This window comes from Rattus rattus, chromosome 10, assembly GCF_011064425.1.
Source record: "Rattus rattus isolate New Zealand chromosome 10, Rrattus_CSIRO_v1, whole genome shotgun sequence".
NCBI classification, from domain to species: domain Eukaryota; kingdom Metazoa; phylum Chordata; class Mammalia; order Rodentia; family Muridae; genus Rattus; species Rattus rattus.
Window position 1 is genome coordinate 2,836,654 of NC_046163.1, and position 15,887 is coordinate 2,852,540.

The 15,887-nt window shown below is 40.3% G+C and overlaps 1 protein-coding gene across 2 annotated transcripts in view; it reads left to right on the forward strand.

Annotated features, from left to right (window-relative positions):
* The window catches only part of Mdm4 (MDM4 regulator of p53), a 34,557-nt gene extending 19,405 nt beyond the window's left edge, over positions 1-15,152 (forward strand). The window contains exons 6-11 of one of the 2 annotated variants that reach the window (XM_032915672.1): positions 1,095-1,162; positions 1,941-2,040; positions 4,059-4,219; positions 8,940-9,086; positions 11,222-11,302; positions 14,262-15,152. In XM_032915672.1, coding sequence (XP_032771563.1) covers positions 1,095-1,162; positions 1,941-2,040; positions 4,059-4,219; positions 8,940-9,086; positions 11,222-11,302; positions 14,262-14,831 — 1,127 coding nt within the window. In that variant the 3' untranslated portion in view covers positions 14,832-15,152. The remainder of the gene's footprint in view (positions 1-1,094; positions 1,163-1,940; positions 2,041-4,058; positions 4,220-8,939; positions 9,087-11,221; positions 11,303-14,261) is intronic. The other variant, XM_032915671.1, reaches the window with a different exon arrangement.
* The last annotated feature ends 735 nt before the right edge of the window (positions 15,153-15,887 follow it).

Below are 15,887 nucleotides of genomic sequence, written 5' to 3' on the forward strand. Positions count from 1 at the left end.
ATTTGTTTTGTGAAAAACAACTGAATTGTCAGAATAGTTAGAGTCTGGATCTGGGTTCTTGGTGGTCCATTGATGCTGTTGTTTTCATGAATGGCTTCTTTCTATCTCTGCTAGTGGCTGGTGAACCCAGTCCTTAGCAGGCACACTTGAATGTCTGTTAGTTCCATGAAGCTTATAGTAATTGTGTAGGTCAGGTTAGTGTCTCAGTAGCTTGTTTTTTCCTGTGGTCATATTTTTAGGTTTTGTTTCACTTGAAACGTTTCTAAGTTCTTGGGATACATTTCCCTCTTCAGCTATTGCAACATAGGGATGTCTGTCTGGCCATGGTGACAGCTCAGTGGGTTAAAGGACTTACACAGTCTCGAGGACCTGAGTTTTGATTCACAGAACCCACTGTGGAAGGAGAGGACTGACTTCTGTCCCATAGTTCACAGTGCAACTGTGACTGATGTGTATGCTTGTCACAACACATAATAGTAAGACAAGAACATCTAAAAACAAAGAGTTTCTCTCTACTCTGCCTCCCTTTCTGCTTCTGTTGATTGTTTGGAGAGAAACATTCAGTACTTTTAGGAAAATGTAGTTGCTGAGAAGAATAAGACTTAGTAACATTCTGTATTCAGACCATGGAATCACCATGGCATTTAAGAATGCAGGTTTGTTTGAAGATGAAAGTTTGTTTTCTGAAACAAGTCTGGCAAATTTCTAGTTTTCAGGTTTTGTAATACAACACTTAAAAATACAAACTTTAATAGACAGGTAATGTTTGTTGTTGTTTATAAAGTAGGCAGTTTGCTGAAATAGGAAGAGATGAACACCACATTTTTGAATAAAAGTCTGAACACCTGCCCTGGACAGCAAACTCAGCCTCTTCTGCTTCCTCCAGGTTGCTCTGGTGCTGTCTTTTAACCTGGCTTTGTTGGGTTTGTGAGTTTTAGAAGTTTTTTTTTTGCCCCCATTTGGGAAGAGACTCTTTTCCAGGTAGAAGTCCATCTCTAGAGAACAAGCCTGCTTCAGGGCTGTGTGCTGAGGTCTTTGTGGAAAGAATGGTTATTACCAGGGAAGGTTTTCCTTTTGTTTTACTTGCTATCCAGATGCTGCTCAGACTCTCGCTCTCGCACAGGATCACACTATGGATATTCCAAGTCAAGACCGACTGAAGGTAAAATCACCACACGGTGACTTCTTTTCTTGTACAGAGTGGCCCCTTCTCTGTACCTGTGGATCTTGGGCTCCCAAGGCCTTTTCATGAATGTGGTAAGGATTTAATAAGAAAAGCCCTTGGGAGTTCACAGACCAGGGACAGAGTGAACCTTCTCTGTTCTGCCCTTAACAGAGTTCCAGTCTCTGAATGTGTCTTTGGGATGTAGCACTTCTGATTTTCACTCCTTCCAGTTGCTCTTCTCTCTTTCTATTTCTTTGCGTGTGTGTGTGTGTGTGTGTGTGTGTGTGTGTGTGTGTGTGTGTGTGTTCACGCATTCGTGTGTTTAAGATGGTATATATTTGAGTGTTTGAGGCATTGCTGTATTAGACTGTAGCAGGCTGGTTGCAGTTAAGTTTATGTCATGGCATTTCCTAAAAGTTTCCTCAAATGTAGGGAAACTTTTAAGATCATCTTGAAATATGATGAGGGTGTCACTTGCTTCTTTCTGAATATACCTAATAGGAAGTAGGCTGTGCAGAGAACCTGTTTTTCAAGAGTGTATTTTGTCCTTTGTACACAAGTTATTCCCCTTCCCCAAGTTTGGGGTCCTGCTAGTTCTGCTGGTGGTGTTGAGAGGTGTGTGTTGCTTTTCTTGAGGATTCTTGTCAGCTTTAGAGCTCTCTTTTCTTGTGCATAACCCATTGTGTTGCACACTAACTGGTGAGCCAGAATGGAACTGCTACATCCCCTGGTCTTAGTCATTTCAGCTGTACTAACTGACACCCTTCCCTTTCAGCACGGTGCAACAGAGTGCTCCAACCCCAGAAAAAGAACTGAAGAAGATGATACTCACACACTGCCTACCTCACGACGTAAATGCAGAGATTCTAGAGCAGGTGAGCTTTGGATGAAGACTTCTCCCTCTAACCCTCTGTCCTTTCTTTCTTTATTTGCACTTCTAGAAATGACATTTATCTCGATAGTAGGGATTCTTTGGCAGCTTCTGGGCCGTGGGTAGTACAGAACCTTTATGAGCCAGCGAGCTTGAGAGGATGTTGTCCAAGTTTGCTCTCAGTCTTTTGAGTTTCTTTCACCTACTGTAGACTTCATATTTTGACTTCGCTTTTATCTTTTGAGGTAGATGCTAATATTTTAAAGATAAAGTTTGAAAAAATGGCAATATATATATAGCAGCACAATATATGTAATAGCAGAGAAGCAGACATTACATAGCAAGTTGAGAACTTCTGGTGCCCTGATAGAACCTTTCATCCTGCTAGATACGTGGTCAGGGTGAGTGAGTTAACTGATATTTTGGAAGTTTCTCTTAAAATATTATAACATAATCTTTGGAAATTATGGAGTTTGTATTTTGTTTTGTTTTGTTTTATGTACAAAATGATAAAGGTATCTAGTTTATAGTATAACGTTTTCTAGTAACTCCTTTCTGGTTCATAATTGAGTCAAAGGTAGATTAGACTTTTGATTATATCTGAGAAAGTTATGTTACTAAAGTTGTTTTATAAGTTTAAATTAAATTTGAATAGTTTATCATGCTGGATTGTTTTCTCATTGTATTTGAACATTTAAATTGGTTTTAATCTATGTTTACGTTGAAGTTATTTCAGTCCTTTAAATGTGTGATTTCATTTAACTGCAAATTCATATTTTCTACTCAGAAAAATCTGGACACTATGTGTAATTTGTATAGAAATTTAGGAATGAATAGTTCTAGACTTTTCAGCAAGATCTACAGGTAGACAGGACAACATTTTACTTGTGGAAATAATCATTCATATTCCTTTTATACTAAATTGTAGAGCTTGAATACATTGAGTATAACTTTAATGATTCTGTCTTGGGAATTAGTTTCTGATCATTAAAGTAATGAATGGATAAAATGTAATTGAAGTTTTTCTGGCCACAAATATGTCTTATGATGATAGCAGGATGTAATTAGTTAAACTGTGTTCTGGCAGGGACCAGTTGGTTGTAGAAATCTTTGAACTGTATATGCCTGGGCATGTTTATGCTTCTGTGACTGCCTTCACTAGGTCCAGTGCATTGGGAAGAGGTGGACGACAGGGAGAAAGTAGGGAAAGGGTAAAGTACTACATTAAGACTAGCAAATGGGAAGAAAAAGATGACCTCTGACAAGAGGAGCTTAGTAACTGTCCAAGTCTTTTACTTAAAATACGGGTGGCCTTGTTATCTGTGGGACTTTCAGGTACTGATTTCTCAAAGAGCCCTTGATCCAGAAAAGACACATATATGTGTTTATTTGGACAGTTCTCTGTTGATAGTGGTTGTTACCTAACAAAGCAAGCTTTATTGATAACTGTCCCAAATATGTGCCACCAGTAAGACTTTCTTAACCTTTTACTCCCAATAGGGTCTGTACCTCCCTGACCTCAGGGGTTGGGCTACTATGTAATTGCCATTTGTAATCCAGTGGCTAAGCCAGTATCAAAAGGTGCATTAGATTGCATCATTGTAATGATACTGTTTTTGTTTGTTTTTGAGACGGAGTCTAAACTGTGCAGCCCTGGCTAAAGCCAGAGCATGCTATGTGCTGGGATTGAAGGCAGGTGTATACTACTGTGCCTAGCTCTAAATCATCACCATTATTTATTACAGGGTTGGGATGTTAAAAATTTCAGAAAATGGCCATTTTGAAATCCTTTTAGAACAGCACATTCAGATGCTTTTAGAGTTTTGTGTCCTGAGTGTTCCTGCTTGCTAATGAAACCTAAATGGGAGGTTTGAGACATGCCACTAAGGTATTTGATTTCTGTTTCCTTCTTACTGAGAATAGGAGTTTCTTTTTACTTATTTTACAAAGATTGTTAAGTATTCTGAGAAAAATCTTGGTTCTTCTATATTACCTATAGTTATTTTCATTTGATTTCTGTAGATGAAGACTTGATAGAACATTTATCTCAAGATGAGACATCTAGGCTTGATCTTGATTTTGAGGAGTGGGATGTTGCTGGCCTGCCTTGGTGGTTTCTAGGGAATTTGAGAAACAACTATATACCTAGAAGTAATGGCTCAACTGATTTACAGACAAATCAGGTAAAAGTGACATCTGAGGAGCTGTTTTTGCTTTGTGTTTTGTTCTTTTACTCTGACTGTGTTGCTAAAGCTCTTACTGTTTTGTTTGATCTGTATGTGTATGATGCTCAAATGTAGTCCTGACTTCTAAATTCCACATTGAACCCCCACTGTTACAGAGTTTGACCTTGAACATGAAACCTCTTTTTCTTAAGTCTTCCCTATCTTTCTTTCTACTTAATAAGTCTAGCTAAACTACAGGAGATGCTGACTTTCTTCTCCATCATATACACTTAAACCAAGCTGGTATGGAGCTCAGAGATGTACCTGTCTCACCTCCCTGGTGCTGGGATTAAAGATATACACTACCACCACCTGGTACCATTGGTGTTTTTCATGTATGTGGTTGAGCAGTTTCACACCACAGCTATATTTCTTGATTTTAATATTTTTGATTTTTTTAAAAAATATTTTTAGTGCATGAATGTATGCATGAGCATCTGAATATATGTCTGTATACTGCCTATGCAGGTGTCCAGAAGCCAGAAGGAGGTTCTAAGATCTCTCTCTTTTTTTTTTTTTTTTTTTTTTCAGAGCTGGGGACCGAACTCAGGGCCTTGCGCTTGCTAGGCAAGCGCTCTACCACTGAGCTAAATCCCCAACCCCTCTAAGATCTCTTAGAACCAGAGTTACAAACAGTTGTGAGCTGCCATCCGGGAACTAAACCTGATACTCCTATTTTTTTTTTTAAGATTTATTTATTTCATTTATGTGAGTACACTGACACTGTCTTCAGACACACCAGAAGAGGGCATCGGATCCAATTACAGATGATTGTGAGCCACCATGTGGTTGCTGGGACTTGAACTCAGGACCTTTGGAAGGGCAGCCAGTGCTCTTAACCTGTGAGCCATCTCTCCAGCCCCCAACAGTACATTTTTCAAATGCTTACCTTGCGTTACTGCCATGTTTATAGTTCTTCAGCGGGATGAAGAAATAGCTGCAGAGCTTCTGTATCAGTCTGCATCAGTCTGTATCAGTCTGTATCAGTCTGCATCAGTCTGCATCAGTCCATATCAGTCCGTATCAGTCTGCATCAGTCTGCATCAGTCTGTATCAGTCTCCACTGTTCACTGCCTGTATTCCAGACACACGGCTTTTTAATGCTCTAGTTCAGAACTCCTTCTTTCTTGAGGCTACTTAAATTTGTTTTCCGGTTTGTGAAACATCCCCCTCAAATCTATTTCTTTCCTTTTTGTGATTTAGAATGTGAATGTAACTTCTTTTTTAGAGGAGTCCTCATAACTGATTCCAAGATGACTATGTTGTATGTCCCATAGGGATCCATTTCTTACCTTTAGATGTCCACTCCTAAGTGGTAACCCTGCATGACCCCACCTTCAACATTTCTTCCTCTCCAGCTATCCTGTTCTTTTGGCATTTTTTTTCTTAAGCCTTTTTAAAAATGTTTAAAGTTAGTATATAAAGGGAGCTAGAGAGATGGCTCAGCAGTTAAGAACACTGGCCGCTCTTCCAGAGGTCCTGAGTTCATTTCCCAGTACCCACATGGTAGCTCACAACCATCTGTAGTTCCAGTTTCCGGGGATCTGACTCCTTCACACAGATGTACATGCAGGCAGAACACCAATGTAAATAAAAACAAACCATTAAAAAAAAATAAATTCCCAGGCTGGAGAGATGGCTCACTGGTTAAGAGCACTGACTGCTCTTCCAGAGGTCCTGAGTTCCATTCCCAGGAAGTACATGATGGCTCACAACCATCTGTAATGGAATCTGATGCCTTCTTTTGTGTATCTGAACACAGCTGCAGTGTACTCATATAAAGTTAAAAAAAAAATCCCCTAACAAGTGGAGTGGAGTGGGGCTGTCTCAGTCTCTGTTCCCTGCTATTAGGTCATCTTCCCCTTACCTGGACTGCCTGGTTGGGCCTCAGTGGGAGAGGATATGCCTAGTCGTCCTAAACCTAGATGTCCCAGGGTGGGGTTGTATCCAAGTGGAGGGGGCAATGGGGAGAAGGATTTGTAAGGATGGGACTGGGAGTGCATTAAAAAGCAGGATATAAAGTAATGGGCTTCATTATGTCATTTTCATATATCATTTTTCTTTGAAGTAAAAATGCTTTTATTAATAACAAAAGTACTTTTAATAATAAAAAGCAAGCTGGACATTTAGAATGTGAATCAACTTTTTTTTTTTTTTTAGTGGACAAAGGCTTGCTTTATTTTAATGACTGATCCACATTCCACCCCAGCAAGGCCACTATGCACAGACATGAGGGAAGCTTCATTTCTTGGTGTCTTCCTCCATGGACAGAGTCTTGATGATCTCTTTGAATCAACATTTTTAAATTTATTTTTATTTTATGTGACTTGGTGTTTTGCCTGCATGTATATGTGAGGGTGTCAGAAGTAATTAGTAATTTCATTTATATATATTTTGTTTATTTTGTTTTTGTTTTTCAAGACATGGTGTAGCCTTGGAACTTATTTTGTAGATCAGGCTGACCTCGAACTTATGAAATACACTTGCTTCTGCTCCCCAAGTGCTAGGATCAAAGGCATGTGCCGCCACCACCTGGCTCATTTACATTTTTTTAGTAAAATAAAATATAAGATAGAAACCATCACATTGAAGCTAGGCAGGGCAAATCAACAGAAGGAAAAGAGCCCAAGAACACAAGAATTAGAGGCCCTTCTGTTCACACACTCAGGAATCCCATAAAAATACTAAACTAGAAAACTGTAATATATACACAGAAGACCTGCTGTAGACTTGTGTAAGCCCTGTGCTTGCATTTGCTGTTTCTGTCTCTGAGTTATATGGACTTTACTCAGTTGATTTGGAGGGTTTATGGATCATCCTTAGTGGTCCTTCATCTCTACTCCCTTCCTATGTCGTCTACTGTTGTCCTTTTCTTCCCTCTTAGTAGCCCCCTCCACCACCACCACTTGCTTTCATGTCACATGTATTCAATGACTATCTCTATTTTCCTTGGTGGTTTTACAAGACACCACCACCACCACCACCACCACATGCGCGCGCGCTCGCGCGCGCGCACACACACACGCACGCACACACACACGCACGCACACACACACGCACGCACACACACACGCACGCACACACACACACACCATTCAGTATATATCTTTCTGAGCCTGGCTTATTTCACTTAACACAATGCCTGAGAATGTCATTTGTTTCTTATGGCTGAATAAGATTCTGTTGTCTCTATGTACCATACTTTCTTTATCCATTCATCTGTTGATGAACATCTAGGGTAGGTCCATTTCTTTGCTTTTGGAAGAAGTACAGCAGTAAACATAGATATGCAAATATGTATGTGGTAGGACCTAGAGTCCTTTGAGTATGTACTGGAATGGAAGAGTTTTATGTGAAACCTTCATGCTGATGTCCATAGTCACTCCATTAATGGTGTGTGTGTGAGTGTGTGTGTGTGTGTGTGTGTGTGTGTGTGTGTGTGTGTATGTGTGTGTGTGAGTAGTAGTGCATAAACATCCCTTTCATCATTTGTTTGCTTACCTTAATTAGTTATCTTAATTGATAGTCTCAATTGCTCTTGCTACTTTAGTTTTTACATTTGTGTTTATTGTTTGTTTACTCTCAATGAAATGTAAGACCAGAGCCTTTTCATTGATTACTTACTGTACCTACACCAGTAGTAACTGGTACTAGCAGTATTTGGTAATAGCATAACAGTAGCAGAGCAGGGTTGGAGAGATGGCTCAGTGATTAAGACCATATAGGCTGTTCTTCCAGAGGTCCTGAGTTCAATTCCCAGCATCCACATGGTAGATTTGTAATGGGATCTGATGCCCTCTTCTGATGTGTAGGTGTACATGAGGGTAGAGTACTCGTATACAGTAAATAATTCCTAAATGGCAGAGTACAAAGTTCTATAAAATATCATGTGGATAATGGGGTGGTTTAGAGACTAAGAATGCTTACTCTTCTTACGGAGGACCTAGTCTTACTTCTCAGCATCCACTTGGTGGCTCACAGCTGGTGATGCTCAGTTCCAGAGGATGCCCTTTTCTGGTCCTTGTGGGCTCTGTATGCAGCAAAACACCTGTGCAGACAGAATAAAAATAAATCTTTAAAAAACCTGTATAGGTGAATGCAGTAAGTTAAGTTTGTATATGGTGGATGTTGTTGAAAGCTTCAGAAAGTAGTTGTGTGTGGTGGTATATGTGTGTAGACTGCACCTAGAGTCTGGGGTAGGAGGATATTGAGTTTGAATCCAGTGAATTCCAGGTTCACTAGAACTGCATAATGAAACTATTTTTCAAAAAGAAACACAAATTTTAAAAGTATCATGTTCAAAGAATGGGATTGCATCAGTGTTTCTCTGGAAAGCAGTCATTGGCATTAAATTAGGAAGGATATGTCAGAAAGCACAGGACTTTTCTAGATTTTCACTTATGGAGATGACTGTAGAGTGCATTCTGTTTAGTAGAACAACTGTTAAGTTCTTTTAAGCTCCTTTTATACCATTTCTTGTATTTTGTACCTCATTTACTGTTAAAGAATTGTTTGTCAGGTACCCTTGCATCTGTCCATTCTGTAGAGACCTGCTGAGTGAGGACATCCTGCTGAGGAGAGCCGTGGTGCTCTCTGGATGGTGCTCTCTGGGTGGCTTTACGTTGACTCAGCGTCTGATAAGTCACCAGTTACAAAGCTCCTTTTATTTCTCTGTTAGGATATAGGTACTGCCATTGTTTCAGACACTACGGACGATTTGTGGTTTTTAAATGAGACCGTGTCAGAGCAATTAGGTGTTGGAGTAAAAGTTGAAGCTGCTAACTGTGAGCAAGCAAGTGAAGTAGGGAGAACGAGAGACAAGAAGGTATGTGCCAGCGTCCTCACCCGGTGTCTGTCTGTGTTCTAGAACTGTCCTCAGTTTTAAGATTTAAATCGTTAGACAAGGCTGCCTCAGAAGTGAGCCAAGATTCATGGAGAGGTTCTTGCAATGTTAGGGACCTGCTGCCCCTCCACTTCAGTGGGCTCACTATGGAATGGTTCTTTTAGAAACTTTTGCTTATAAGGCAAAACTATAAATGGCCTTAACAGTTTTCTGTTACAGGAGAAGAGACTTCTTGAATTTAGAGAACTTTGGTAGCTTTGTAACCACTTCATAACAAAATTGGAAAAAGCTAATTTCTAAGACCTGTTTTAAAGTCAGTGTGATTTTTCTCCTATATGAGGATAGGAGCTTGAGCTTCCATTGTTCTCCCCAAGAGCTTGCATTCAGTCTCTCAGGCCCATGCTCTCTCTTGGTCTCCTTGAACATTGTTCACAGGATTAAAGCCACATACATACACATTGTTTAAAGTAAAAGAAATTAGACCTGTTTATGGTGGTACACACCATTAATCCCTGCACTGGAGGGCAGGGGCAGGAGGGTGGACCTCTGAGTTTGTGGACATCCTGGTCTACAGAGCTAGTTCCAGGATAGCCAGGGCTACACAGAGAAACCTTATCTTGAAAAGAACTTAAAAAGGTATCACAGTGAAGGCACACACTTAAAGTAGCAGCGTGGGTGTCAGAAGACTAGGCAGCAGAGCTAGTGCTCAGCACGGAGACAGGCTTCAGCAGTGTCCACTGACGGTGGGAAGTGTCATACAAGACCCATTGTCACTGTACACTAACTGAAGAAAGATCTTTAAAGAAAGACACTGAGGGGCCAGAGAGGTGCTCAGTGGTTAAGAACACTAGTTATTCTTTCAGAGGTCCCAGGTTCAAATCCCAATACCTACGTGGCAGCTTACAGCTGTCAGTAACAATAGGATCTGACACCACACACATACATATAGGCAAAACACTAATACACAAAATAAAAATAAATTACTAAAAAAAGCCACTGAATAAATACCACTGTAGATAAAGGTAGCAACAAAAAACAAATGGTGGCTTAAATTGGGCTATCTCATTCATACAGGTTTTCATAGGAATTTGTGTTGTTTGCTATAAATATGTATTAGACTCTCTAAACCAATCATAAACATCGGCAGGAATATTAGTGACTGAAATGAAGATGGCAGTTTGGATATTTTTATATAAAAGAATGGGTCTTAAATACTTGAACTTTTGAGAGAAAATCAGAGTTTGTCCATGTTGTCCTGGGTAGCCCAGAACTCACAAAGATCCCTCTGCCTTTCACAAAGTATAGGCCTGCACTACCATGCCTAGGTAATGAATTATTTCTTGAGAAAGGAATGCTCTGTATCACTATTTGATCTGGAACCCAATGTGCAGACTCAGTAAGTAGACCCTGTACTATTGGCAGTCTCTTGTCTTTCCCTACAGAATGTTGAGATTATGGGTCTGCACCACTATGGGGTTCAAGAACATCCACATTTCTTTCTTTCTTCCCTCCCCTCCCCTCCTCTACCCTCCCCTCCTCTCCCCATACCCTTTTCCTTTCCTTCTTTTGAAGCAGAATCTCGCTATTAGACCAGATTGGCCTGGAACTCACAGAAATCTGTCTGCTTCTGCCTCCTGCCTGCTGGGATTAAAGGTGTGTAGTAGCACACTGGCTTTGATTCCTGGTGTGTGGGCAGGCTTTTGTAAGGCAGCCAGATTGTCACATGGCTTTCTTTCTGAGTGTGAAAAGTAAAGCTTTAAAGTGCTCCCATTTCATTCCCTGTGGCTACTACACACAAGATGAAATTCCCGGCATAGGAATTGTTGCTTTTATACTTCTGGCATTCATTTTCTTTGAAGCTATGAATTTGGACACCTATTTCTGAATATAGAAGGTACTTGGTAACCTTGTGGCTGCTTTTTGGTCATTTGTGCTACTAAAATGTCAGCCATGAGTCTATAGGATCAAGGTCTCACATTTATATTCTCCTTTTTAAGTGGTAGTTATGTGGGATGGAGCGAGTTTTATATTCAAGCTGTTCATCATTTTTCCTCTCAGATAAATAATCTCCTGTAAAGCAGGTTAGCGTTTCTGATGAGGTCTCTTTTCCTTCACAGATGGTTGAAGGGGGAAAAGATGATGACCTTGAGGACTCCAAGTCCTTAAGTGATGATACTGATGTGGAAGTCACTTCTGAGGTAAAAGCTGTTTTTACTGTGGCCAATTTTTAGCTGAATCCTAGTTCCTGTGCATCCTAGACTGTCTTTTTTTTCTTCCTGTTTCTGTCTGCTTTTCCTACTTACTAAGATATGTTGGGAACTTTACATTTCATCTTCTTTAGAAGCCTTTAATTAGAATTTGAGAAGATAAAAGAATAATTTGTTCTAATATGTTTTTCTACTTTGGAAAAGATGATCACTATCTCTGTTCTGCTAACAAAACTCTGGACAGGGCATGGGGAGAATAGTTTACTAGAGAAACACTTGCTATGAAGCACAAGGAATTTCTTTTGAATCCCCAGAACCCATGGAAAGCAGACTTGAGAGTGCATGTCTGAAATCCCAGTACTCCTGTAGCAATAAGGGTGGTGGAGGCAGAAGAATTCCTGAAGGCCAACTAGCCTGGCACATGTAGTAGCAAATGACAGGGACCTTGTCTTAAACAGGGTAGAGATGACAAACCATACCTAAAGTTCCCCCTTGGCCTCCAAGAGCGTGCTATGGCACACTTGTGTCTTACGACAAAGATGCTTGCTGCCAAGCCTTAACCTAACCACTTGAATTTGATCCTTGGACCCACAGTGTACACACAAACACATGCAAAAACCCATAGTGTAGTGACAACACAAATTCTTTGGTTATCCAGCAGGACTGATGCAGAGTTGTGCAGAGTAGCCCTCCATTACTTTCCTGGCTTGAACAACTTTCTTATCTAAGGACAGATCTATAATTTAATGTACAAAAACAGTTAATCAGCATCTGTTAAAAATTGTACACAGAAAGCAGAAGCAGTGGGATCTCTTTGCCTGTTGTACAGAGCAAGTTCTAGGAACGCCAGAGCTACACAGAGACCCCATAGAAATAGCAAACAGCAGCAACAAAGCCCCACTGCAGGTGAAGCAGCTTCGTTTCCATGAAGTTGATATAAATGGAGGGTTACTGAAGAAGAGTTGATAATTCAGCTTTTAGGTAACAGATTTTGTTACCAAGTGACAAATCTAAACCCAAGTGTATACTTTGAATTTTTTCTTCTTCCTCTTCCTTTTTGAATCATGTTTCCCCTGTAGATTACTCACAATGGAAACAGATGATAGAGTTCAATAAAAAGGTTATTTCACATTTTGCTGCTTGGGGTAGATCTCTAGGTTGTTCCTGGTGTTGTTTCTCACCCCCTGTCCATCCCTACTACTATTGACTATTACGGTAATTCTTTGCAAAGATAAGTGGGCCATAATCGGTCTGATAAATGTTCTTGACCATGATACAAATAACTAGATAAATGTTCTTATCTTACCCAGACTTCTTTGGCACTTGGGCACAGAAAAGCTATTAAGCAAATAGATGGTATGTCATCAAAAAGATGCCATTAGACTTAATAAGCCCTGTTATGTACTATAAAAAAAGCAATGGCAATTAAACTAGCAAACTCTCAATTATGAGTTCCAAATTACTATGATGGTCTTTTGAGTATTTATATAGTATTTCATACAAGATTGAAGGGTCCTAAACTGGTGAGTGTTGAGTTTAACATGTGTTGTATGTCTCTTGCCTCTCGTTCTAGACAGTTGAGTAACGACTTGCGGTGCTTGGTCTTTGTCCTGTGCATCTGCTATTTTTCTGTTGTTCTGATAAAACACCATGACCAAGGCAACTTGGAAAGCATTTAATTACTCCTACAGTCCTCGATGGTTAGAGCCTGTGATAGCAGAATGAGGGCACCTTGGATTTCTCACATAGTAAACTGCAAGGAGCAGAGAACTCACTGGGGAGGCAGGGGGGTTTTTGAAACCTCAGGCTGTCTCCCAGTTATACCTCTTCCAGTAAGGCCGTATCTTAGTCACTGTTCTATTACTCTAAAGAGACACCATGACCAAGACAACTCTTATCAAAGAAAACATTTAATTGGGGCTGGCTTATAGTTTCAGAGGTTTAGTCCATTATCAACATGGTAGGGAGCAGGGTGGCACGCAGGCAGACATGGTCCTGGAGAAGTAGTTGAGAGTTCTAGATCTCAGTCCTCAGACAGCAAGAAGGGAGGGCCACTGGATCTGGCTTGGGCTTTTGTAAACCTCAAAGCCCACCTACAGTGACACACTTCCTCCAACAAGGCTATACCTCTTAATTCTTTCAAATAGTGCCATTGCCTAGTAAGGAAGCATTCAAATCTTTGAACCTTTGGGGGCCATTCTCAACTAAACTCATACTAACACAGGCCATAACTCCTAATTGTTCCCAATAGTTCACCAACTGGGGATTGAGTATTCAAATGCTAGAGACTTGTAGGGGAAATTCATTCAGACTACCACATCCTGAAAGAAATGCAGTCTGTGTGTTATTTATTTATTTATTTTTTCTTTTTTTTCCGGAGCTGGGGACCAAACCCAGGGCCTTGCGCTTGCTAGGCAAGCGCTCTACCACTGAGCTAAATCCCCAACCCTCAGTCTGTGTGTTATTAAACCATTGATTCTGTCAAAACTAGGCAATTCCAAATAACTACCTTGTAATTAAGCAAGGCATCTAAATTTCACTAAGCTGTAGTGTCCTCTTTTTTAACCTGTTTTGTCTGTTTATTGATTGATTGTATATGATTGTTCTTTGTGTGCACCTGCATACCAGAAGAGGGCATGGGATCCCATTACAGATGGTTGTGAGCTACCATGTGCTTGCTGGGAATTGAACTCAGGACCTCTGGAAGAGCAGTGGTTAAGAGCATATAGGCTGTTCTTACAAAGATCTTCTTCCTCGTGACTGTGAAATTTGTTTAGGTCTCAGGTTGGACCTCTGGTTTGGGATGTCTTGCCAAACACTTAAGGAAATGCGAATTTGGCCCGACTTGTTTTAAAATTATTATTTGTTATTACTGTGGGGGATGGTGAACACATTTGTCTCAGCATCTTCTTTACCGTAGTATTCACTGGCTTCACCTAACCTCTTGTAGGATGAGTGGCAGTGTACGGAATGCAAGAAGTTTAATTCTCCAAGCAAGAGGTACTGTTTTCGTTGCTGGGCCTTGAGGAAGGATTGGTATTCGGATTGCTCTAAATTAACTCATTCTCTCTCTACATCTAATATCACTGCCATACCTGAAAAGAAGGACAATGAAGGAATCGATGTCCCCGATTGTCGGAGAACCATTTCTGCTCCTGTGGTTAGGCCTAAAGATGGATATTTAAAGGAGGAAAAGCCCAGGTTTGACCCTTGCAACTCAGTGGAATTTTTGGATTTGGCCCATAGTTCTGAAAGCCAAGAGATCATCTCAAGCACAAGAGAACAAACAGATATTTTCTCTGAGCAGAAGACGGAAACAGAAAGTATGGAAGATTTCCAGAATGTCTTGAAGCCCTGTAGCTTATGTGAAAAAAGGCCTCGGGATGGGAACATTATTCATGGGAAGACGAGCCATCTGACTACATGTTTCCACTGTGCCAGGAGACTGAAGAAGTCTGGGGCTTCATGTCCTACTTGTAAGAAAGAGATTCAGTTGGTTATTAAAGTTTTTATAGCATAGTTGAGTCAGTTGCAGAGAAATACTAGGAGTACCAGGTCATTTATCAAAAGTCAGTATTCTTAGAGGAAGGGGCAGAAGATTACCAATTTTGATGCCAGTCTGGGCCATATAATGAGACCTCGGTCTTAAAAGGATCAGTATTGAGCATCTTTTATAAATGTGACCCATCATATATATTTATTTATATAAGCATATATGGAATTTTAGATCAGTTTTGAGGGTTTCATTGATGAGAAGATACATAAATAACTTTGTTTTCCTTCCGAATTGTAAACCCGAGAGGCAATAATACCAATACAAACATAACAATGCATTCTTTTATTCACTTCCAAAATTATTGCAAGAATAATATAATACATTAGTCGATTTATTCTTTACCCTGCTGTTATGTAATGTTCTTGAGGCATCAAAGTCTAAGGTAGTTATTAAAAAACATACTAGGGGGGTTGGGGATTTAGCTCAGTGGTAGAGCGCTTGCCTAGGAAGCGCAAGGCCCTGGATTCGGTCCCCAACTCCAAAAAAAAGAACCAAAAAAAAAAAAAAAAAAAAAAAATACTAGGGCTAACACTGAAGAGAGCAGATCTGATGAGCAGTCGCTCATTGTGCAGCCAAGGATGACATTAAACTCTTCATCCCCTCATCCCCTTATCTCTGCCATCTACACACCTCTGCTTACTGTGCCCATGTGAAATCTTAGTTTTAGAACAAATACCACAGGTGTACATCTCACAGCCTTATTAGTTATCAGTCCTAAAAGAGAAAAGGTGCAGACTTTGTAGCCAGCACTTTGCATTTGTCAGAAGCTGGCTAGGCGTTCTGTATCTTGTGCTCTGGAGTTGTTCCCATTCTAAGGCAGTGGCCTATGATGGGGCTTGAGCAAGTGTGAGGAGCAGTGTAGCAGCTGTGAAAGGGAGGGAAACAAATTGATCACTTCAGTTCTGCTTAGTCATTTTAGACCACATCAATTTAGTAGAATACCGACAAATGACCTGAAGGTCTTTGAACTGAACCCCTTGTATCTGTTCTGTGTCCACTGAACCCATAGAGGCCATCTTG